Genomic DNA, 24,673 nt, shown 5'->3' with positions numbered 1-24,673 from the left:
TGTTTTAACAAGCTGGCTAGTGTACAGTGATTTGCATATTCATTACATTACAAAGGTGATACTTTTAATGTTCATCTGGCAAGCTTTCATAGGTTAAGTCAATTGTTCTATTACTGAATGTTGAAAAACAGTTGATGTTGCTCACTCTACTGTAGTAAAGGTTTTAACTAGATAGTGGAATTTTGAACTGTTATGTTGAACAAAGATGAGCAGAATGATACACAAACTGACTGAAGTGATACACTTCACAAGAGCATTCTCTCTATAATTCAGGTGTAAACAGCATTTAATGCATCTTGCTCCCAGATCATGTTAACGTTTGTAGTGTGTGCACAGTACGTATTGATGACATCAAATGACCTCGTCACCAATGTTTACCGTTTAACATTTTTTCACATGGAACTGAGCTCTCTCTCTCTCTCTCTATATATATATATATGTTCTAGTTTTATTGTAATTCTACTCTTATAGTCTTAGTGTGTCTGTGCCTGTTTTTAAGTATATTTTGTTCTATTTATATTTATACAGTCGTTCATTCCACTACATGTCATTGCCCTGAATGTCCTCTTATCCCCATACCATCTTGTCCCCATACCATATGCTAGTGTGTACGTACATTTGTGCCACTAGGACAATAGGAGAGCCAGCGAACCCAAATGTAAATGTTTATAACAAACAATGAAATGCTGATAAGTATGGTCCAATATGACAAATACATAATTTGACTTCAAACTTAAACTGTGTTAAAACTATATTAGAGAGACATCTAGTGGTGAGAAAACGATGCTGCACGCATAGGTATTTTGTTTTATTTTAAATAAAAAAGCCTAAAATTAGCTTCTGAGATAGAATTAACGGGTTTACGGACAACTAAGTCCTTTGATTTCATCATGTTTCCTTACTGAAACCCTCACAACTCGGAAATGCCAGAGTTTCCTAATCGTGATGACAAACTTGTGGTGAGCATTTAGCTTGCAGATACGACATTTCCGACATGAACGCACAATTTCTTTGCCCCAATAAACAACTAGACACCTTTTCAAAATGGCCATTTATTTTTTCTTCCTCTTTCATTTTTTTTGTAAAAGAAAACTTAAATACTGCTAGATTTGTCTTTTACACTATTATTTCCATAAAACCTTTTTTTTCTTTTAAATCTGTTTTTAGAAATTAAAATCATATATTGTGCATGCAGTTTGCATTTTCCTCATTAAATTCACAAAAAAAGAAAGAAAACAAGTAAAAACAAAAAGCAAAAGTATGGATCTTTTTTCCTTGTCGAGTTGGAGCTCAGAATGGAGCAGGGAAGAGATGAAGAAGTTTCCGGATGAACAGAGAAGTTCTGTGTGATTGTCTCAAGCAGCAAACTCAGAGATGAATCTTCAGTGCAGTTAGGTTGAGTTATGGGCATTGAATCTCGATCCGTTTGTTTCATTCATCCTCAATTATAGTAGTAACAGAGAAGCATGCTCATAGACAACTGCATACAGAATGTATGTGTTTGATTACGTCTTGCGGTCGCAATGTATTTTTTTTCTTCTTCTTCTTCTTTTAATTTTTTTTTTGAAATGCACAAACTAGCATAAAGTAATGAGAGAAAATCCAGGCTCTCGAACGTTCCAAGTTCCTTGACATGCATGCTTATTATCCATGGGTTAGATCAGCCTTACCATCATGGCGCGTTCAAGTAGAAGAGAGAACTTTAACTAATAATATCCAAGATGTAAATTCGGTCTGTCTTCCAAAGATCAAGTGCACATAATGGTGATATGATCCTGAAGAGCCTGAGAATTTGATGAAGCATATCGAACCACAACTTCTGTCAGGAGACCGAGTCTGTGGTGCCCACATGATGATGAGGAAGTATCATCTTTTTTTTTCTACCTGACACTTAGCACCTATGATGAGACATATCCTGCTAATGTAGGTCTATTCCAGGGGGTCAGCTCATGCTTAACATCTAAAGAAAAATGATTGAAATCTAAAGAGCAATGTCACCTACATGTATTGTAAACTAGCACAGAGCAACACTACGGTTTACCAGCAAATATGGTGTGCAATCTCTTGGTTAAGCGGCTAATCTACCTAGCAAACAATGGTCTATGCTGAGAGGGCCATCAAGACCTTGGAAGCTACGAGGCAGCACTTTCACAGAAGTTACTCTCTCGTACTAAATTAAAATGTCTTAAAGGCGCAAAACGTATATCATCTTTTATTCGGCTGTATAAAAAAATCCCTCTTGTCATAACTAGATCCAGAGGCTATGGAAGACTCTAAGATCCTGGTCTTGCAGAATTCTCTCCACACTCTGTAATTATAACAAAATATCATTGGCAGTGGGTTGGTATATCATCAATATTACACCTGACTGTACCGACTGACGAGCCAATGCGTCTCAGCAACATCCAGCACTGATGGAAGCATGCATTAAGCACACAGTGTAGATCTGTTCTGTGGGCTTTTCTTTTCTCTCCGGTCTCTGTCATGGCTATCACTTGATATATTTTTGAACATCTTGTTTTTTTTTTGGCTGGGAAAATCTTGCCATTAATAACAGTAACAGAACACACGTATAAACAAAGTAACAAGAGAACGCATGGATAGTGGGGTGCTGGAAGTCTGGACGATCCACATTTATCTCAGCATGTCATTCGTGCAGATGGAGATGCAAGTCACAGATGGATTTAGGAGGAATTTATGATGTCCACCAAAAAAAATCTCAGTGCAAACCAAAGAAACTCAATATTATATGACAATGAACTCAAGCGCAGGGGATGCTCAAAGCCGGTGGTGAGAGTCCTGGCTATAGCTGCCCGGTGAGCTGCGGTTGCGGTGTGGTTTGTAGCTGTCCTGGTAAGGGTCCTGCTGCTCGTCCATGTAGTGATGGTGCTCTCGGCCCTGCTGCGACCCCGATGAGCTGCGATTTCCGCGGGCCTTATGAGGGCGCTCGTTGTGGTAGTTTTCATCTGGGGTCATCAGGTTGCGCCGCTCGTTGGCTGTGGAGTGGTCTCCTGTGTGGTTGGCATGCCGCGTCCTTTGGCCTTGCTGGTTCTGAGATACAGAGGAAACTCGATCAAGACTTACTACCAGTATTCAAGACAATACACAAGAACTCCACACATTTCTTTTAGGAAATGTACATTTCTTTCAACTTCACACATACAATCAATCCTTATGTCATTTTAGTGAAGTAGTGATTTAAGATTTACATCAATAAAACAATCAGGTCTGTGAGTCCCAGTATACAATCTTATAAACAGTTCAGGTTAAAAATGCCCATTACCTAAAATATATGAATTATGAAAAAAATGTTTCTAAAAGAAAGCTAAAAATGTAACTTTTTGGTTTATAAATTTTTCCAAGTGTACTAAATAAGGAATAAATCACTGTGTGATGCGGTGTATTTTCCGGTTTTCCAGTAACAGCAGTTTTTTTTTTAAATAAAAGAACAAGAAGATATATGTTTTATCCATTTATATTTACATTTTATGTTGTGGAGCATCCACAAAATTATTTTTTAAATATCCCATGTTCGTTCTGTAGGAATGTTGTAGTCGAACTCTGGCCCAAGCTACAGTTCTATAAACCTGACCAATCAGAATCAAGCATTCAACATCACCATGTAATAAGTGAGCAAGCCAAAATGTTATTCAGTTCTACTCAATAGACTGAATTTCCTACAGCATACATGTTGATATTCACTAATAACTGCAGCACTGTGAGTATGACATTGCTTTGATATAACAGTTCCTTAAACTAGAAATCAATATACTGAAAGCAACATTTCAGACACAATATGGCCAAGTGCTCTTTTTATATTTTACTCCCAAGGAATCTACATTCACTTTAAAGCACATCAGCCCTACATCCTTGTTCCTTAAACCTGATAATTTTTTTACACCAAAAGTGTAAAATGATGTCACTGACAGCCTTAGAGCCTTGTAGTAACTAGGAAGTGGAATTTACGTCGCTGAAACGGACGAGCGGAGTGATACATACAGTGAAATGTAATGTTACGGTCGCTGTTACAGGAAATATACTGTATAGAATGTTGGAACAACACTCGGCCAATTAAATTAGTAGACCGGAACGAACTGTTATACGTTATTTCAACCATAAGGTGAAATACGTATATTAAAAATGACACAAAACTAAGAACAGAGGGAAAAGAGGAGAAACTGTAGTGTGTGTATGTGAGTGTGTGTGTGCTTCTGACCTGCAGGCCAGAGATGGTAGAGGGGTATGGAGCGAGGGCAGAGGGGCCGAGGTTTCGTCCCAGCAGCGGGTTGAGTGGAGTGCTGCTAGAGGTGTGTGTGGCCTTCCAGTACGCCTCCAGATACTCGGCCAAGTGCTCACATGCATCCTCCAATTGATTCTCATCCAGAATGATGTCAAACATCTCCTGTAATTGAGGTATTGCATGAGAAACATCAGTGTGGTAAGATGTCTATTCAGTTTGTTCGAATGTAACGGCCTGCACTGAATTAGTGAAAAAAGTTACACTGTACACTGTAATACCGTCATAAATGTATTTATCTACTGTGGAACCAGTGGAACTTAGGGTTCTGGTACTTCAAGTTAAGTTTGCATTTGCTTCCTTGTAACACACCAAGTCATAATTAAACAAACTGTTTGTTTGTTTTGTATTTAAGTTTTTTGCCATACGTTGAATTCTGTACAGTTCTAAAAAAAAGATACTTTTATTTTAGTTGTGATTTAAAATTGTGAAAGCTTTCTTCCATAATGTCTTCAAAAAATTTTTTCCTAATAAAAGAACTTGTCTCATGACTTTTAAAGTGGTTCATCAGTCACGGGTCAGTCTAGTGTGGAATATAAGCCGCTTTAATACACTTGGTCTTGTCAGGTTTTAACAGGGTAGATACATATTTTTACATACAGTGTTTATTTCAAACTATTTGTTATTTTGACATTCTTTAAAATACGCTGGATGGTTAAGTGATGGCTTAAGGTTGGATGGTAGGAGTTTTGTACTCTCATTTTATTTCTATAAGGTTTTTTATGCAACCATTTCTGCTTGTTCATTACCAAAATATGGAAATATAGTCTCTTTAACTCTGTGAGTAAGTAAGTAAGAGAGAGAGAGAAACAGAAATGACTTACCGGTGGACACTGCGCTAGTTTATCAGCTGCTACCAGCTGCACATTGAGATGTTTACTCTGAGATTTCCCTCTGGACTTAATCAGTCTTTGTAGGACCTGCAGAGCCAAAAAAAAAAGACCATCACACACTTGTTCCTATCTGTGCTTTAGAAATAGCTGCCCCAATCAGTTATTCCTGGATTTTATATTATTGTTAACACAGTACAGTGACTTGATAACTGAATCTATACATACAAATGTTTACAGAGAGCCTACAAGTTTGAATACCTTCGGTGAGGACACTTTGACGTGAACGATAATGGGAGCTAGTGACGTCTTCATCAGCTGAGCCGGATGGTTGATAGTGTCTGCGTCCAGCACTACCAGCTGCAGGGAGCGTGCCAACTCGAAGATACGCTCAATCTCACTCTGCACTTCAGCTACACATGAATATGAGTGAGAGAATTAAAGATTTGGAATGGATTGCTGACACAATGCAAAAATCTGAATACAACTTAGAAATGTGTCACTAAATGGCATGATGTGATGTAAAATCTTATGACTAGAGTGGCACACTATGGAAACTCCTCCACATTTTATATTCATAGACACCCAATGTAGCCTTGGGTTTCAATGACATGAAGTGAAAAAATGATGCCAATAATGTAATACACGGTGTTTAAGATAGACTATCTATTGCATCTGTAGTACATAATTGCATATGTCATTAACAGTGTCAATAACATGGACACATTAGACACACAGAAACAAGGAAAAAAACTTTTTTCTTGTAACTCACATAGTCTAAGGGCAGATCTGGCACTCAAAACCGTCCCAACAAACTATAATTAAGTATCATGTCCGTTCGTCAAGGTAATCCAACATACTGTATATGTATGGGGTCGTAATTCAGGGAGGAGTTACACAGACATTGTACACACTTGTATTCAGAAAGAATTAAAGAGCTAATTGGATGTTCGCATATGGGTCAGAGTTTGATGGAAAAAAAGGCATGGGCATGAACAGCCTATAGATACATGAGGTTACTGTGGATGCTACAACATAGAAACCTTAAAAATGAATTTGGACTGCAATTAAGATGAACAGTTTTGCACTTAGATATTTGCAAATTAAATAGTTTGTTAAAAAATTCTATAGAGATAAAATATGAGCTAAATAAATGATTGTCAAATGTTTGAATTTTTGTTTAGATTTTTCAGATTACTGAATTAGATCAGATGACTGAAATGTAAACACAAAAGATCAGACTTTGTGTTTAAGTTTCTTACCGAGACTGGATCTTGTGTTGGAACGCTCGATGATGGCTCTCTTACTCGGGTTGTTCAGCACAGATCTCTTAGCCAGGGAGATGTCAGCAGTCACACGGGTAATGGATATCCTAAACAGAACAAACAAATATATGCATTTAGGTTTTGTCTTATATATTCTTTTGTGTACGCAATTTGTACATACTAAAAATCATTACACATTTATTCTAGCTTGTCTGCTCACCTGCCATCAAACCTGTGTTTCAGGAAGTCAAAGAGAGCCTTCTGCATCATATCAGTCACCTGCACACACACACACACACACACACACACACACACACACACACACACACACACACACACACACACACACACACACACACACACACACACACACACACACACACACACACAGTACACAATATATATGTAAGAGATGAACCCAAATATAGAAAGATAACGTTTAAACATGTTGCTCTAAGCTCACGCCCTCTGAGAAAGTAATGTTTTCGTATGTAAAACTGTGTTCTCTTTTGCAGCATTGTTCTTTTTTTTAAGAAGTGGATCATTCTCATCGGCCCATGAGTTTATTTTTTTAAAGATTAGTTTGTGTCTATAGGTCTTTGTGACCGTGTTTGTATCATTGCAATTATTCATTTATTTTCAGTTACTGTTGTGGATAGTGGTGGACTCGGTAAGTGACATCTGAAAGTTACATCACATTCACACACTCATTTAGAGCTAGGGGAAATTTTGACACATAAGTTATGGGAGGTGGGAGGAACCTTGGAAAACCCGGAGGAAATCCATGTCAACATGGAGAGAACATGGAGCCAACCGGTCTGTCACCAATCCCCTCAGAGCACGGTGCTTTATACATGCTATAGTGAGACACTTTATTTTCACTTGCTAGTCCTGGCTTCACCCCTTCTGTTGTCGTACGCATGCGAGGGCTGTTGCATCTATCGTTACACATTTGGTATCCTAATTACTTTGGCTATTTATACCCTCCTGTTTTTGAATTGATGCTCATATGTATTAGTGCATGACTGGGTTCTTATTTCCCACCTACTTGTGTGTTTTGTGTCTGGGTTTTGACTCTGTTCCTCATTACAGACTGTAATAAACTATCCTTTTCTGAAACTGTCTGCCGTGTCTTTGACCCACACTGTGGACTCTGACGATAATTTCTGGTAAATAAATTCCACATTGAGTTCATGCACGTGTCCTGCTTCACATAATTTACACACACAGTACATGTTCCTAAAAATGCTGTGCTGTGCAATTGACCACATTTGGTACACTAGTGGAAATTGTGTCTTTATATAGAACTTTAAATCTTGTATCAGTTTTTGCCTTTATGTCTAAATCAGTTACTTTATCAGTCGTACATTCAAATATTTCATTTCATATTTTCAATATTTTTTTGATCGTTTGTGTTTCTGATCAAAATTAACCAGAGCTTCTTCTCTCTCTCTCTCTCTCTCTCTCTCTCTCTCTCTCTCTCTCTCTCTCTTTCTCTCTCTCTCTCACACCCTCATTTTCTAATTTCAAACCTTGCTCTACTTTGCAACCAGTGACGTCTGTTGGATCCTGGAAGGTTGTTGCCATGGCAACTGAGCAGCGGAGGAGGAGGAGCGTGCTTTTTTGTTTTGTCCACGCAAGTAGACTGAGAGGGGAGTCCAGATTTAGCTATTACTGCAGCTTACAAAACACAGACACGCATACACAAACAACACATAGGACGAAAAACCTAAAAATGTCCGAGCAGCCGACACACAAGATCTAAATTCAGTTTGTGTCGCATCCATATATTTATCCCAAATGTGATTTTTAGCAAAAAAGTGGGGCAGACAGACAGACACAAACAGACAGACAGACACAAACAGACAGACAGACAGACAGACACACACTCTATCAATTTCTATCCATCTCTGTCAATATACTCTTAAATGCAGCTAAATGGGTTTTTTATAATGATAACTTTTTAACTTTTAATGAAGATTTTTTAGAAACATTTTTTAGCTTTATGTACTATGAAGACTTATGGGTTTCAGTATAATGATATCTACATACTATGTCACATTGTAAATTATATGACAGTAAATAAGATGACTGTATTGGGCGGTAACTTTGTGGGATCACACTGTGTCTAACTTGGTTGTTTTTTCACTATCCATCCATTTTCTAACTGAGTTATCCTACACAAGGTTGTGTCTAGCGGGAACCTAGAGCTCATCCCAGGGGCAGGCAACACCGAAACCATCATATACACATACTGACACACTGCAGCATTATACTCACACACTACACAAAGCATGGTGGGAACATTAAAACTGTGCACACGGAAGGAAAGTGGTGGCAGGAAGCAAATCACCCAACCTTGGCAGTGTGAGACAAACATGCTAACCACTAAGTGACCCTCAGTGTGATTAGACCAATGAATTTTTAAAATGCGTACCTCATATCCTTTCAGGGACGGGCCAACCAGAACCACAGGCCTCATTGAGGGCACCACATCATAGGGAGGAACATGCTCAGTCTGTAAAGAGCAACAGATATGACTTTACTTTCAGGTCGATGTGTCAATAATCATTATCGTAATCTTATACCACAATGCCGCTTGAATTCTCGATTCTGATTGGTCAGGATGTGTTGATTCGGGTCCTGTAACAGCAGCTCTAATAATAGTCACAGCTGCAAAGTTTATATTATGGCGCTCATTCATGGAGGCTTCATGTAAACCAATAAAAACACCTGTTATCGATGATATGGATGATATGTTTTATGTAAGAAGATGTTTAGTTTTGGAAGAAGTCTCCAGTGTCAGTGTTTTGTAACCGCCAGGGGTAAAGCTGTAAGCTTTAAGTTTTCCAACACATGAAAGTCTTCATGTGGAGGGATTTGTGTTTTGTCTGTAACATGACAATCTGTCTATTTGTTTCTTATTAAATTCATTAGTAAGAAAAAGCTTCTTCCCGCAGGCCATTCGGATCTTAAACCAGGAGACACCCAGGATCTAACACTGGACCTCTCTCTCCATCCCCACTGTTCTATGCACCCCCCCCCTTTTTTTTTGTACTGACACTTTAATTCTGGACTGTCACTGTCACTTTAACTCTGGATTTGCACAGCACAGTGCCACTTTATACACTCCATGCACTATTTACACACCGTACTTCACCTAGACATTGTAAAGACACTTTAACTCTGGACTTGAACAGCACCACTTTTTACACTATTTACACACCATACTGCACCTGGACACTTTAAGGACAATCTTTAAAAACCATACACATTTATGTATATGTATATACATTATTTCTTCATATTCTCCATATATTTCATATTTTTATATAGTTTTTATACAGTTTTCTTATATAGCTTATACTGTCTTATTATTTTATTCTTTGCTTTTTTTATACTTCTTGTATATGTTTTATTCTTATACCGGACAGTTGCATAAAGCATTTCACTGCATATCGTACCCTGTATGTATGTGTATGTGACAAATAAAATTTGATTTGATTTGATTTGATTTGAAGGTGAGAATGGGAAGGAAGGAGGTATATATTTATTATAACAGGAACGTGTGGACGTTCTGCAAGATTAGACGTAACTATAAACACATAAGAAGAAGAATTTGTCGTTCTTTAATACGTAAATAATTAAGCTACGTTCACACATACATTGAATTATTGTTGCCATGGTAATAATGTTTCTCATTGGGTGCCACAACAAATCCACAACACAACAAATCCATTTTATTGATGCTATCATGAAACATTTTAGCGGTCGATTCAGTGTTTGTATAAATGAGAATATAAATGTGTATAAGTGTATAAGATTCCTATCATACAAGATAAAGGAGAAGTAGTGTGTGCTCTGTCAAGGATCATGTGCACTTTACCGTCTTCACTCTCATTGGTAGCTGCTACACCATACAGTATTTGCTCCATATTTACATAAAGTTAAACTTTTCTTGAAAGTCACCAAAGTTTGTTGTCACTCATGTAAGCGATAGACACCTGCTGTCATTGAACATGAATGATCTCTGATAGCTTTGTCACTGCGAGTTGTATGTGTGAACGTAACACAAGGGTTTCTGCACTAGAAGATGAATAAAACACTTTAGGACCTGACGTCAATTTAGAAGAGGAATTGTAACTCTCCTTTGCTTTAGGTCACATCATACCACGTTATTATTATTGATTATAGTCAATTATAGTACCTTCATGTACTTAATTAAATACTCTTTTACATATTTTTACTATTTTACTAATACTATTTTTATTTATTGTTAGCTAAATTCTTCTTTTGATATAGTTCATTATATTTATTGCTCCGTCTTAGGCTGCTGAAACAATGCAATTAGTTTATGGGATAAAAATCTAATTAACTAATTAATTAATGAGTCAATTTGAATATCAGCTTTTAAGCTTAAATTTGAGCCTTGAATGATCAGTGCAGCTTAAGATGTCAGTGCCTGTGTTGTACACTTACCACTTTTTGTTTCTGCTTGCCTGCAATAAAAAAAAATAAACAGAAATTCAGAATAGTTGTTTTTATTCTCCAAAAATATGTCTAAAATTAATGCGCCCGGTCAGAACATTATAATTCGCTGCCCAATGTTCACAAGAAGCTGCTTGTTCTTTCTTTAGCCTTACGCAGGACAGTGATGAAGTAAAATCACCCACTGATGTTTTTTTCGTGGTGATTCCTGTGACCCCCCCCCACCAATCTTTCAAAGCCCTTTCCCCCCCAGACCACAGGCTCACCTGATGACATCACATCCCCCAAACTGGAGGAGGAACTTCCGCTGGACTTACTAAAGAGATGAGCGAACAAACAGAGACACAGAGAGCACAGTATTAGGGTGCCACATTATACACAACAATGGGCTACTCTATATAAACTATATCTATAGGCTAATATATCATTATATATAATATTATATAATACAATAATATATATTATTACTATTACAGCTATAAAGCTCAGTGCTTATCATATTATACTATTATAAAACTGTGTTTAAATAAATGTCTCAAAATGAATAATCAAATTATACATAAAACAACAATAATAAAACTAATCTTGCACAAACTACTCTAAAGATATTATTTGTGAACTGTTGTAAGAAATTATTTGTAGGTATTATACAGTATAGTATGTTACTTTATACTGGGACGAAGATTAGAATTCTGTATGTTTATGAAATGCATTAAGAGATTATTTGGGACATATTTGGGACAAAACAAACATTGAGATTTGAAACAAATGTGACAGAGATAATGTGGAAATTTTCAAGTGATCTGAATCAAAATTGATTTGCCAAACATGGTAATGAATAGCTTAAACCTGACAGACAAAATCAGTGATATATGACAATGTTTATAATTGAAAACATTTTTTATATCGCATGAGTCAAAATTATTCTTCTGCAGAGTTCAAGCCATCTTCGGAGTAAGACATTTCATATTGTCTATGTAAGCACGATATTTCTATCTATATAGTCTAGATATTTCTATATCTATGTAGAGCATTTGATTTTCTGGGAACAGAATGCAGTTAAAGGGGGGAAAGAAAATCCTTTCGGAAACCGAACCAAACACTTTTGTCAGTTCAAAACAAAAAAGCATGAAAATGTTTTCCTAAATGTACAAAAATGTTTTAATTTGCAGCTTAATGACAAATAGTAAAGCACATTACAGAAAAAAAATCAGTAACAATGTGATTACTATATATATATATATATTTAAATTTCTGCACAAAAATCCAGACAGTTTATTGGAAAACCAAATGCTCTAATCTTAGTATCCAATGCCCTCCCAGCACTTACCCTTGAACACGGCTCTTCTTCTGCTCCAGCTGGGCTCGGATGTTTTCCAGCTTCAGAGGGCTGGGGATGAAGCCGATCTCACAGCCCTCTTTCACCAGCCGCCCGATCCACCAGTCATTATTGAACTTCTAGAGTTTTGTGAAATAAAGGAACAAAGAAAGGAATGTGTTGGGGTGAGCATTTTATTATTGTTAATTGTAAATGTAATACATTAGCCATTACTGAATATCTGAGGTTGGTTAAAATAAAAGACTAAAAATGGAGACTCGATCAAATATCTTTTGAATAACTTTTGATATCCTTTTCTTTTTCTTTTTGGACATCTGTCATTTTTCAGCCACTCAAAGAACACGGCAAATTGTTCTCTTTACCATCATCACATTGTCGCAATTCAAACTCCCAATCTCCTGATAATCGGGGGCCAACTGGTAGCTCCACTAATACCTGATTATGTTTCAGTGTACAATTTGATCTTATTTTATTAAATTGTTTTACATAATTTTTTTGATGTATGGATCTTTGGTTACATTCTAAAACATTCAGCAGCCACCACAGATGCAGCTTTTTACAGGCAGGGGCAGGTGGGGAAACAAGCTAGCATGTCTAAGCCACCTAGTTTTTCAATGATAAAATAGGACTCAAACTTATGGAATGTTGTGAAACCAAGTGCAATAGCACCACCAGTGGTTGTAAGAAAAATAAACAGAACGTTCCTATCAAGCTTCCTATATTTCTCGGTGTATATAACTGACCCGTCTGTAACATAGACAATGATTGAGACAGTCTCTCTCTCTCTCTCTCTCTCTCTCTCTCTCTCTCTCTCTCTCTCTCTCTCTCTCTCTCTCAATGATTTCTATTGGTTGCAATGTTTATTGTGACTATTGAGGTCATTGTACCTCCTTGATATGCAGGAAGTCCTTAGCATCAAATGAAATGGCTGTTCCTGGCACGGGCACATCTTCGTCTAGCGCTCCACAATAACTGACATTAGTCTTCACGGCGAAGGCCACCGCTTTGGCCTGTAACATCACAGATGCATCACAGATACATTAACGACAGCAGTCACATAATAAAAGAAGGCGTGCATAGTTGAACAAGCATAATCATAAACACATTTATGTTAACAATATGTCAGCTATAGCACTGCATCTAGGTATCACAGGACACAAGACAACATTGACCATGTGTATATACAAAGTAGTTTATGCTAAAGTAAAGTAATATTGTATAACGCAGATTGACCTTTGCCCTCTCCAACTGTATGGCAGCCTGTTGCTCTCGTTCTTGCCGGCCCTGACTCCCCACATCCTGCCTCTCCTCCTCCAATGACACATCTGAATCGGACGGCCTGCTAGTGTAGGAATCAGCTGAGCCCTGGAAAGAACGACAACAGTGCACTACATCACATACTTACACCAACATGTACTAAGTACTGAAAGAAAAAAAAACAATTCTGGAATCTGTCTTTTTTCTAGAGAGTTGGTACAGTGTATTGTAGTAAACCAGCATTACTTCAAAAAAAGGCAGTGCAAATTAAAATAGTTTCCTCCAGACTGCTTGTCATAATAATCGCAATGTCTGAAGTCTACTAGGCCAAAACTTAAGATCCTCAAGAATCCTTAAAGAAGAATGAGCAAAACAGCTATAAGCTGAGAATATTATATATGTATTTTCCCCAAACTTAAGAATGACTCATTTTACTATCTTCCGCCTTGCTGTTTAACCACAGAAAGCATAACAAATGTCATCATATATACAAATAGATGTCTTCTATTATGCCACGTCATATGTTTTTCCACCCCCAACCTTTCAATCCTGTTAAAAAAAAAAGCAAAGAAAATGATGACTCATATTCATATACAGATATACTTCTCTAGTACTCTTAGCTCTCTTTTATTAAGAGGACATTTTAAGTTGACTTCATTAACTCTCGTTCACATAACAAAGTCTTGAGTTCAGAGATCCATTGCATTAATTAGGTAGTGCTATATGTAATAACATTATATTATTTCTGCATGGAATCTACACAAGCCTACCATTGTCTAAGCCAACACATGCAGTACCTTCTCAGGACCATGAAAGACCTCACAGTACAAAATATGCACGTTTTCATCTGAGATCTCCATCAGGTCTTGAGAAAGCTCCATCGCCATGATCCGAGAAGGAAAGACGCAGCTAGAATAGATCTCAATCAAACCTCCAAAAAACAAAAAAGTCCATCAACTGTATCCTGATCATTCGGGCTCGTTAAGATAACGAAGGAGATGCTCGAAGCAAGCTCACAAGTTGTGGATTAATATGAACTCTGAGTAAAGGAGATTTGTTGTGAAAATCCAACTGGAAAAGACATTTGCTCAAGTCAGTGAATTGAGCAGTTGGGTCAATATCACCTAAACGAAAACCATGCAGTAGGCTAAAAAAAATCCCCGTACACTCCAATACACCAGCCATGTCAAAGCACTTTTTCCTCCATTGCAGCAGCAGGCGCTCAGCTCAGGCTTACTTCAGCAGGGACCCAATTGAGTACGGCATGTCCAATCACTAAATGCCTGATTCGGGAAATGAGAACTGCACATGCATGCTTATCTTTCGCCCCAGAAGTGATGATTCTGGCAAAAAACTGGGATTCAAATGAATGTCCTTCATCCTTGATTTCGATGAGATAATGCTGCTTTTGCTGCAAAATGACATCTTGGGGTCAGATGCATTTTACAGACTTAAAATACAATTAATAATACTGTTCTTGTGCCTCCCACATGTAAAGTACATTATATTTACTCTTCCCTGACTTTGTTATGCTGAAAACATTGCAAATCTCTTATTTAATAATGTGCTTTTAAGAGCAATTAGACAATGTGTACATGTGTAACTACATTACTGTAGATATGGAACACAAAGGTTTTAGCCAAGGTTTTATGGAAAACATATATTTTCATGTATCCTCTGTATAAAGACATGTATCCTCTTTAAAAATTTTAAGTTATAATGGGCTAGAATTAGGGTATGAAAGGTAGGGAAATAATAAAACCAGTATGACAATGATGACTAAAGGAGTACTTCTCAACCTAATCTCTGTCTACTGCATATCTAGCGTATGTAGCTACCACAGACAGTAACTGAACACATTTCCATGAAGTTCTGTGGGAAAAAAACCACAGAAAATCAGATTATTTAAAACCACTTTACAATGAGAATCTAATGCCACGTGTATTTTAACACTACATTTCAGGATTTGTTCATTAAATGTAATCTGCACAACACTAATGTTAGATATAATATAATTGTCTATAATATTCTTATAATAGCTTCAAGTCAGTACAAATACTTAGTTATGCCCTATGGTGTGGTCAGTGCCCTCTCAGTCGGACAAACCTTCCCAAATAAACTCCTCTGTGAGTTTCAACAAATTTATTCTTAATGATGTGTATGTATAGTACACATGTTCTGTCATCTCAAATCAGTGGAGAACCCCTTGCTAGAACCATAACAAAGTCCTAAATATCTACAATTTTACTCATCTCCCAAGGTTATTTTGTCTGATTTACTAGAATTAATCTAAAACCTCTTTCCAAATAACCCATTGCTATGGACACAGACAAAATCACTTAAAGACGTTTTAAGATATAACACTATGACTGAAGATGTTTTATTTCTGGAAAGTTAATGGAAATTAACATTAGACTCTCATCTGGCAATCCCTATGATTAATTGTGTGCTCTAGAGTAGAAATGGCCCAACACATATTGAGGTTCTATCTCATATACTGTATCTGACACATGCCTTTGTTTACATCTGAGGTTTGAATAATGATCCACCACTAAGTTTTTAGACTCAGCTATAGCTATAACCCACAACGACTGCATTGTTCAAATTCAAAACTTAAATAATTTGTCTTCCCAAATCTACTCTTGTCTAGGCAAGACATTTGTCAACACTGGAGAAATTCTGTCAAGTAATTCCTTTTATTTCTGCTTTTCCACAGCTCATTAAGAAGGAAAATAAAACAATTCTAGCTTTGCTCTGGAAAAAAAAGGTATCATCTAGCACTCTACAGATGTCTTTGACTGGTCTATCTTGGGAAACCTTTAAAGGTTCTGTGTAGAATGCAAAAAGAGAGGATTTCCTTTTCAAATTGGGTTCCAAATTCACCCGAATTTAGGAAGATAAAGAATTGAAATCAAAAAGAAAAACAGGAAATTTCTTGTAATACATAACACAGATTCTTTCATCTGAAAAAAAAAACATCACTAAAACAGTTATATACAGATTTAGATTTAAATGTAGGAATATCTTTGACAAAACAATAAAATGAAAAAACAAAAAAAACAAAAAACAAAAACAACAACAAAAAAAACAAACTGTGGACAAATCAGGAGCATAGGTTAAATAGATTTAATTTTCAGGCTATTTAAAAAAAAAAGGTTTCCCTTGTTAGTCTGTATTAATGCCTTAAATTAGCAAGCCAGCTAGCAGGTTTTTTGTTTTGTTGCCTGGACTATCTAAAAATGTATGGTTTATACACCACTGATAATGGCATAAATGTTTACTGACACACAAACAGCATCTATACATTTTTTTTTTTTTACTTTTTATTGAAAGTAAATTTATTGAAAGAATATACAGTCCAAGCTGTTATGTGACTGAACTTCTCTGATAGTCTTGGGTCTTAAATCCACATCTTATCTCTGAACCCTAACCACTGAACTACTGCTGCTCCATCAACTGCTCTTAGACTTTTGTCACAAGAGGAAAACAAGTTAAAAATCCTTCTAGAGACACAGTAGATTATTCCTGTAATAGACTCTATAGTGCTAAACCTTTAGAAAATGATTTAATATTTTGTATATAATGCAGATATCTGCTTTGTCATAAATGATAAGTGATAACTTACATCTTGAGTATCAAAGTACATCACTGCTATTCCTGTCTTCTACCATAAACACCTTCTATACACATGAATCCACACCCACAATTATTTTGGATATGAATTTGGACACATTTTGGATACAAACACAGAACCTTTGTGCACCATTGTCCAAAATATCTCTCATCGTGACAACACGCAAGGAATGTTATATCACACCACATGACACACGAGCAGGAACTCACGTAGGGTTCGTGTGACACACATTTTAGCTTTTCTGTCTGCTTGCTCTATAGCAGATGTTCACGCAGGCCACGTAAACCATGTGACTCATTTCACTCTACACATCATCACCTGGCCAGTCAAGCCCGGGAACAGGATGCTGGCCCTTTAACACAGCCACAGTGAATGCAGCTTTCTCATAGACAGAGCTTCTGTCATGATATATAAGGCATGCTCTGGATTAAAAATAAGTATGATGCAAATCATTGCATTACTGAGAAATAAGTGGTGGTTTTGTTTTTCAATAAGCTAAAAAATTAAACCGGAATTGAATTTAAATGTATGCTATTGATATATATATATATATATATATATATATATATATATATATATATATATATATATATATATATATATAGAGAGAGAGAGAGAGAGAGAGAGAGAGAGAGAGAGAGAAAGAGAGAGAGATAGATAGATAGATAGATAGATAGATAGATAGATAGATAGATAGATAGATAGATAGATAGATAGATAGATAAATAAATAGACACACAAACATACACACATACAGATGAACCAGGCTCCACTAAACATGTACAGCCCAGTAATCGGCTGGCTGCATCTCTGAATATCGCGATACAGTGATTCTCTGAGGGCCTGTGTGTGCAGCACAGCTGAGCCAGTGCTTGTCGCACACATACAAGAGCGGCAGCAGCAGCAGTCAGAATATACACATAAACTGTAACTAAATAAAAAAATCCCAGTCATAAAAACAGAATAAATGGTAAACAGAAATTCTTACACTTACCGCCTCCGAGTCTTCAAATCCATGCAGGTACAAATTGTCATACATGGAGGTTTGCTATTCCAGAGAGATCCTCTTCAAGAACAGAAGGAAAAAAAAAGACAGAGAGGGGAGGAGGTGGAGATGGAGAGGTGGGGGAGGAGGAGGGAGCCACCAACACCACCACCACAAAAAAAGGGTTGATGAGGGGGATGACGATCCCCTCGCTTACTACAAGAATAATGAGGGGGGAAAATAAGCAAGAGATGCCTATCAAAAATGGAATGGAGAAAGAGAGAAAGGTAGAGGTAGATATAGAGAGAGACAGACAGAGATAGAGAGAAACAGAGAGAGGGAAAGAAGGCAGGCCTGTACAGAAAGCTTGGCCTGCAGCTCGAAGAAGATCCCTCTTTCAGCCTCCGATTCTCTCACATCCTCAGGCTGGGAGAAGCTCCCTGGAGGCTGCACAATGCTTGCATTTCATTATCCCTCAGTACACACATGCATACAGGCACATACACTCGCTTATGGCTCCTCACACCACAGAGAGACAGATAGACAGAGAGAGGGGGACAAATAGAGAAAGAGAGAAACGAGAGAGAGAGAGAGAGAGAGAGAGAGAGAGAGAGAGAGAGAGAGAGAGAGAGAGAGAGAGACCTTCCTCAATCTGAGAATGATGACACACTTGGTTAGCTCAATCCTGATTGGCCAAGCAGGTGATGACGCATATTCTCCTTGGCTGTGGAGCGGTAGATATTCTCTGATGTGGTTTCAATGTACAGTAATAAGCCTCATTTGAGCTGTGTTGTCTGCACTGTTACACACTGCACTGACCTCAGATTAAATCTAACAACACAACCTGGGCTGATAGAAAATATTGTTTTATAATTAGATTTGACAAATAAATAAATAAATAAATAAATAAATAAATAAATAAATAAGAAGGTAGAATACATCATTAAATTTATTTCTAAATAATAAAGCATTTATTTGAATACAGAAGTACCCAAAAAGGTATATACATAAATATGGACAATATATACACACACAGAAGACATTTGGGCTTGACGTAAAAGATGACTTTAATTGATTAAAATTTACCTACCTAGATGCATTTAACAACTACAAACACGGCAACTTTCCTTTAAACCCACCCATTGTTCGTGGCACAAACAATTAACAATACTTGTTTGTGCATATTACATATCAGCATAAACAATTAATTTCTCTGAAAGTCTGCTCTTGATTTGAGACCTGGGTTTCACCAATGTTAAAAAGGATGATGAAGACCAGAGAGCCTTCTGAAGGAAAAAGCAAGGCATTCTGAATAACATGATGCTACAGCTAGGAAAACAAACAACAAATCTCCCTCTACAATTAATTTAGATATAAAAAGCATGTGAAAGGAATTCATAGATACTACAGAGAATTCAAATATAAGGATTGAGAATCTTTATAAAAATGACTCAGTGTCAGATGTGTCTGGTATAAATCAGCAGGGCAACATTTACATTTAAAAACACATCAGTGTGAAGGTTCCACCTTTTTGCACCCACATTAATGGCAAATATCACAGATTATTTTGGACATTTGTGGTACCAAGTACAACAGCACCACCAAACAATACACAGAATGGTACTATGAAGTGATGCTGGGGCTGATTACTTTCCAGACCTTCAGTAAAAGTCATAACAGGTGAAATGTCCCCTAGATTTGCTCTCCATATGGGCTGGTACATTTTAGCCCAATTTGCTAAATTATTTTCTCTCTTATAGAAAAGGTTTGATTTAGTTCAGCCCCTACATATACTTAAGGTGGTGGATATTCATAAGACTCATGGTGTGGTTAAGGTTAGCTGGTCATTATTTAGTGAAAAGTACAAGCCTTAACTCATCATTAGTTCATAATAGGCATTAGGACCATTGATGTAAAATGTTACCCATAAATGTTATACTTTTATAAATATCTTTATACTTTAACTTGATTTGGTAATAAGCATTTACTAGAGAATTGCTTTTGATGAGTAACTGTACTTTTATTTGCAGTAAAGATTGTTGTTTTTAACATCTGGGTATTGGAATTTTTTTTTATATTTCATGCATATAGAGCAATTGGAAGTTGTATGTATGAGAGGCATACTGGAGGCATGTTGATATTTCTGTACTACGCTGGCACTTAAACATATGTTTTAATCTGATTCTGTTAACAGAACTTATAAATTATTGGAAAAGCAGCATTAAAACATTGTTCTTAGAATCCAGTATCCACAATCAACCTATACATTTTTTTATGTAGACTGCTTGCTGATAGAGAAATGAGAGGAGTTCACCTGTCTGAGGATGAAGCTGGTGGAGGTGGTACTGCCGTCGGAGCGTTTAAGACGGCTCCGTCTCGAGTACGTTCCTCTGTTGACCTGCGAGGGCAGTGAAGAGCAGCTCAGCATGAATGAACAACTGAACTTTATTTCTAGATCTACAAAGAATGAACAGAAATGAATGAACTAGGAATAGAGTAAAATATTTAAAAACGGTGGTTTACATAGTCAGAAAGGTGATGCAAAGCAAAAATGCATTGAAAACACATCACTGTAGTTTATTAATGATGGCGATACCTACATAAAAAGTATAATGCATATATGGCTGTTCTTCCAACATTTTTACCATTTTAAAAGGTTTCTATGCAAACAGCAATATAGTAAAAATGCAACAATTACCTAAAACAAGCACTCGACATGTGATATATGTGTCAGAATCAGTATAGCTGTAACACTCAGCAGGCTACATCCATAAGACACTACATATTTTGAATGAAAACACATAGAAAAGAGAGCTGTTATAACAGAGACCGAATCACACTCTCCCTGCCCTTTGTCACTTTTCCTGGTTGCTTTCCCTTTTTCCCCACTTGTGCCATCTGCAGCCAGTGTAAATCATGCTCAGATTTAAAGCTCTCGAACTTGGTCCACATTGTTATCCAGAGCAGCTTACAAGCAAGGGTACATACAATCCAAGCTTAGAGCTGAGCATGGCCAAGAACCCAGCAGTGGCAGTGTGCTAATTCTGGGATCTGGTGATTAAACTCAGTCTTCTAGTTTGGGGGGTGGTGGTGGTGGGGGGCGGCGGCAAAATGCTCTACTTTCTATAGCTTCATTTTTAGGTTATTGATAGTTATCAGATCAGTCTATCATGACAAGCTCTCCGTGCTTCTTCTACTCATCCAATATCATGAAGGCATTAAATTATGGCAGAACTAACAAAGTTGAATTTATATTTCAGCAAATACTTTTGACTTTAAACATTTCAAAAGAAAATATTTACTTTCTACTCGCGACTTTTCCCTGAAACCGTATTTCTGTAAAGCAATACGATGAATTTTTAGCATCAGACACCTATCAAATCTAATAAATGAGATGTACTACTCATCTCTGTATAAAATCTGCTGCTGTGTACACTTCGCATTGATCAGTACAGTTTGTATTGTAACTATTACTGACATTCAGTTACTGCGTATTTGTTTCTGAGTTATCATGCTAGCTAGGCATTTGAGAGCTTGAGAATAAAACTCTTGTTAGTCAGCTTTAGATCATTTTTAATCTCTAGAATGCTAGCTAGCTATTAGCATCCAGCTATTTTCTATTTTCATAATATTAGATGGATATTTTAGAGACTACAAATACAGATGTTGTTTTTAGCATTAGAAAATGTTTGCCAATTTACTTGATGAAAGAGTCTCTAATTTAACCTGAGTAACTAAAATCAGTGATTTGAGGCAGATGTCTTTTTCTTTTGTGAATACTTCTGGCATGTATACTTTCTTGAATAATTATGCACTTTTACCTGAATTAATGCCGACTTAAATAAGAAATAGTTTTGTTTCTTCTTACACAAAACAAATGTAGATTTGCTTTGTAGTGTTGCATTAATGTATATTTCTTCTAATGCAAGTGCGGGTTAAAGACGTATATACCTCCCAGATGTCCTTAAATTTACGCCCATACTGTAAACTGTGTACCTTAAATTGCACGCAGTTTCATATGTACAAAATCTGTAATGAAGCTGATGTTTCATTTGTTTAGTCATCAATAATTCTGAACAAATCCTTACACAAATCCAGCCATTTTGGACCTCCAGAATAATTTTATCAATTAACATCCAATCAGTGACATTCATTAAAAAACTGACAAAAAATAAACAAACAAAGAAAAAAAAAAAAAAAGGAAACAAACAAAACAAAAACACGAAACAAGCCATTACCTTGCAGGATATATGATTTTATAGAAACGCATCCACATATCAGTTGGCATCATTTGTCACTGAATGTTAAAAATATTTTCTGTTTAACTTTACACAACAAAATCTTTGCCAGTCTGACCCTCCAGCTAAAGCAACGTGGCCATGAATAGCTTCCTCTGTGGGTTAGGTTAATTAGGAAGTCTTCATTTGATCTATTTTCTGGAGTCACCAGGGAACGTGAGCCGAGACAGCAGCTGATCATTTTTCCCTGAGTTTTGTTAAACAGGGCCAAGACAAAGTGGGTCACTGTGCTCGTTTCACTAACACCACCAAATAGGATGTCCCTCATGTGGTCAGTAATAATGTGCCATCTCAATCTATAGCTAAAGTGGAGACTGCACAAAGCAAACACCAAGATTCCTGTTGCACAAAAAAAAATCACTCAGTGTTGGATAAATAAACACCTACAATGACACAAACACAACCACTGTTTGCATGCGTGTGTCTTTGTGTGTTCAGGTGGCTGCAAATGAAGAGTTGACTCTCAACACTGATGGAATAATCAAATAAATGTAACATACAAAATTTTAGAATAAAAGCAACTTGTGTTAACAACTGTTAAGTGTTTGCAGTATAAAGTAAGAAAAAGCCTGACAGCAAAGTGAATGCATACATCTGTGTAAAAGAAAAGCTAGATTAACAACTAGAGTGTATGAATGCAATAAACCGGATCATAAGTAAAATCGACTCAACTGCACTTTTGAGCTTGAGAACAGGAGGCACGTGCAGTGCGCTCCCGGGCTTCACCTGGAATATGGGCGCCTGGATGCCCTCGCCGATCTTGTTGCGGATGTAGATGTGCCGTGACATTTCCGCCAGGACATCAGTCCACACGGGCGGCTGCGCGGCCGCTGCGCCCCACGGCAGGTTAGGAGGGTTTCTGGCGGTCTGCTCCAGTTTCGCCCGGTTTGCGCTTGCACTTTCCCAGTAAAAGCTACTGATGTTACTCCTGGTGCTGCTGTTACTGCCGCTACTCCTGCTGCTGCTGCTGCTGCTGCTGCCTCGCGCGGCCGCTCAACACTGCTGAGTGACAGACAGGTCTGTGTGAGGTCGTGCGCGTGACAGTGTAACCGGCGCGCGCGCTTTCGCCTAGTCTGGGTTCAGTACGTCAGAATAAAGTAAACTAGCACCATGCCTGAGAGATCCCCTGAGAAATTCCCTCCCCCTTTCATGTCACCTCTGCCGTTGTTTTTTTTCTTCTCTTTTTCATTCTCACGATGTTTTCCTTCTTTCCAAGTACATTACATTACATCAGTTTGACAATGTTGAGATTTGAACTCTCTTGGCAAAAAAGTGTATTTTCTCTTCTCTGTTTTTTCCCTTTTCTCTCTTATCCCCCGCTTACATGATGGCCTTCTGCTCCTTTGCTTCCCTTTACATCCTTTCTCTATGTCCTTAATATCATTTCTTAATGGTTTTGGCTTTTGGGTGGATTTGTCCAGATTAATCTCAAATAAACACACAGACAGCATGTGTCCAGTTCAGTGTAGATGGAACATGTTGAGCATGTTTGAGCCAGCAGAGGGCGCCCTACTCAGCACATATACAGTATAACACCTAAGCAAACAGTACAATGTAAACCTTTGTGAGTGGAATATATTGAATCTGCAAAAAATTTGCTTTACTAGCAATAATATTCATTCTATTTGTGGGCTCTTTTTTCACTTTTCCACATATTTACACACCCCTATAGATAAACAAATACAGTGTTTTATACACTCCTTGATATTCCTTAATAAGAAGATCGAGTAAACATGACTGTGTACTTCAATAGCAGAACTTTGCTTTGTATGACAGTTAGTTTATAAATATACGCAGAGATAATAAAATGACCAACATCATTTTGCTTAGATATGATTTTGCCAATTAACTTTATACAAGAATTTCTTAGAATTGAACACATACACTCCAGTGTCAGACAGTGATAAGACCTTCATCTCCCCTTTTACTAATATACTGAATTATAAGAGATCAAGAAATCTAGTCTCACTGATTATTAAAATTCATGTAGTTGGTAAAGTTTCAAATGCAGCACGATGCAGACCTCTGCTGGCACTCCCAGGTAAAGACATGTACATAAACAGCACAGTAGATAGAGCTACTACCAGTACAAGACTAGCACATTCTCACATAATTTATCAATAAATAAAATAAAATCTTTAGGATGCTTATTGGCTGTTTAACTAAAACTAACTAAACTAAAGTTAGTTGTGTATTTTATTTTATTTTTAAATTATTAATAATAAGACTCCGTCAGTGGAATAGAAGTGGACTTATAGGACATTCTCAATAATGCTAAAC

At 37.1% G+C, this 24,673-nt stretch overlaps 1 protein-coding gene across 4 annotated transcripts; it reads right to left on the bottom strand.

The window, feature by feature from the left end:
• Positions 1-1,036: 1,036 nt before the first annotated feature.
• On the bottom strand, positions 1,037-23,508 carry cacnb4b (calcium channel, voltage-dependent, beta 4b subunit). Of its 4 annotated transcripts, none has more exons than XM_027133660.2 (14): positions 23,066-23,508; positions 20,410-20,493; positions 13,453-13,584; positions 13,107-13,229; positions 12,211-12,338; positions 11,147-11,196; positions 10,872-10,891; positions 8,830-8,910; positions 6,613-6,671; positions 6,390-6,499; positions 5,389-5,540; positions 5,122-5,217; positions 4,217-4,402; positions 1,037-3,051 (listed from the first exon to the last, which is right to left on the bottom strand). In XM_027133660.2, exons 1-14 carry the CDS (start codon positions 23,180-23,182, stop codon positions 2,779-2,781), a joined length of 1,611 nt encoding a protein of 536 aa, XP_026989461.1. In that variant the 5' UTR covers positions 23,183-23,508; the 3' UTR covers positions 1,037-2,778. The 4 variants fall into 4 exon arrangements, with proteins under 4 accessions (XP_026989461.1, XP_026989463.1, XP_026989462.1 ...); XM_027133662.2 differs by having other exon boundaries at positions 23,120-23,506; XM_027133661.2 differs by lacking the exon at positions 11,147-11,196 and having other exon boundaries at positions 10,872-10,890; positions 23,066-23,503.
• Positions 23,509-24,673: the final 1,165 nt, after the last annotated feature.

This window comes from Tachysurus fulvidraco, chromosome 5, assembly GCF_022655615.1.
Source record: "Tachysurus fulvidraco isolate hzauxx_2018 chromosome 5, HZAU_PFXX_2.0, whole genome shotgun sequence".
Taxonomy (NCBI): Eukaryota; Metazoa; Chordata; class Actinopteri; order Siluriformes; family Bagridae; genus Tachysurus; species Tachysurus fulvidraco.
Note: the sequence above shows the minus strand (reverse complement) of the source record. Positions and strands in the feature narration are given on the sequence as shown.

Excerpts from the sequence above, each read along its gene's own strand:
- cacnb4b (XM_027133660.2), bottom strand. The coding sequence starts at position 23,182 with ATGTCACGGCACATCTACATCCGCAACAAGATCGGCGAGGGCATCCAG. Across the intron at positions 20,494-23,065 it reads TTCTCAAGCTCAAAAGTGCA|GTCAACAGAGGAACGTACTC; the intron begins GTTGAGTCGATT and ends CTGCCCTCGCAG. Across the intron at positions 13,230-13,452 it reads TACAGTTGGAGAGGGCAAAG|GCCAAAGCGGTGGCCTTCGC; the intron begins GTCAATCTGCGT and ends GTGATGTTACAG.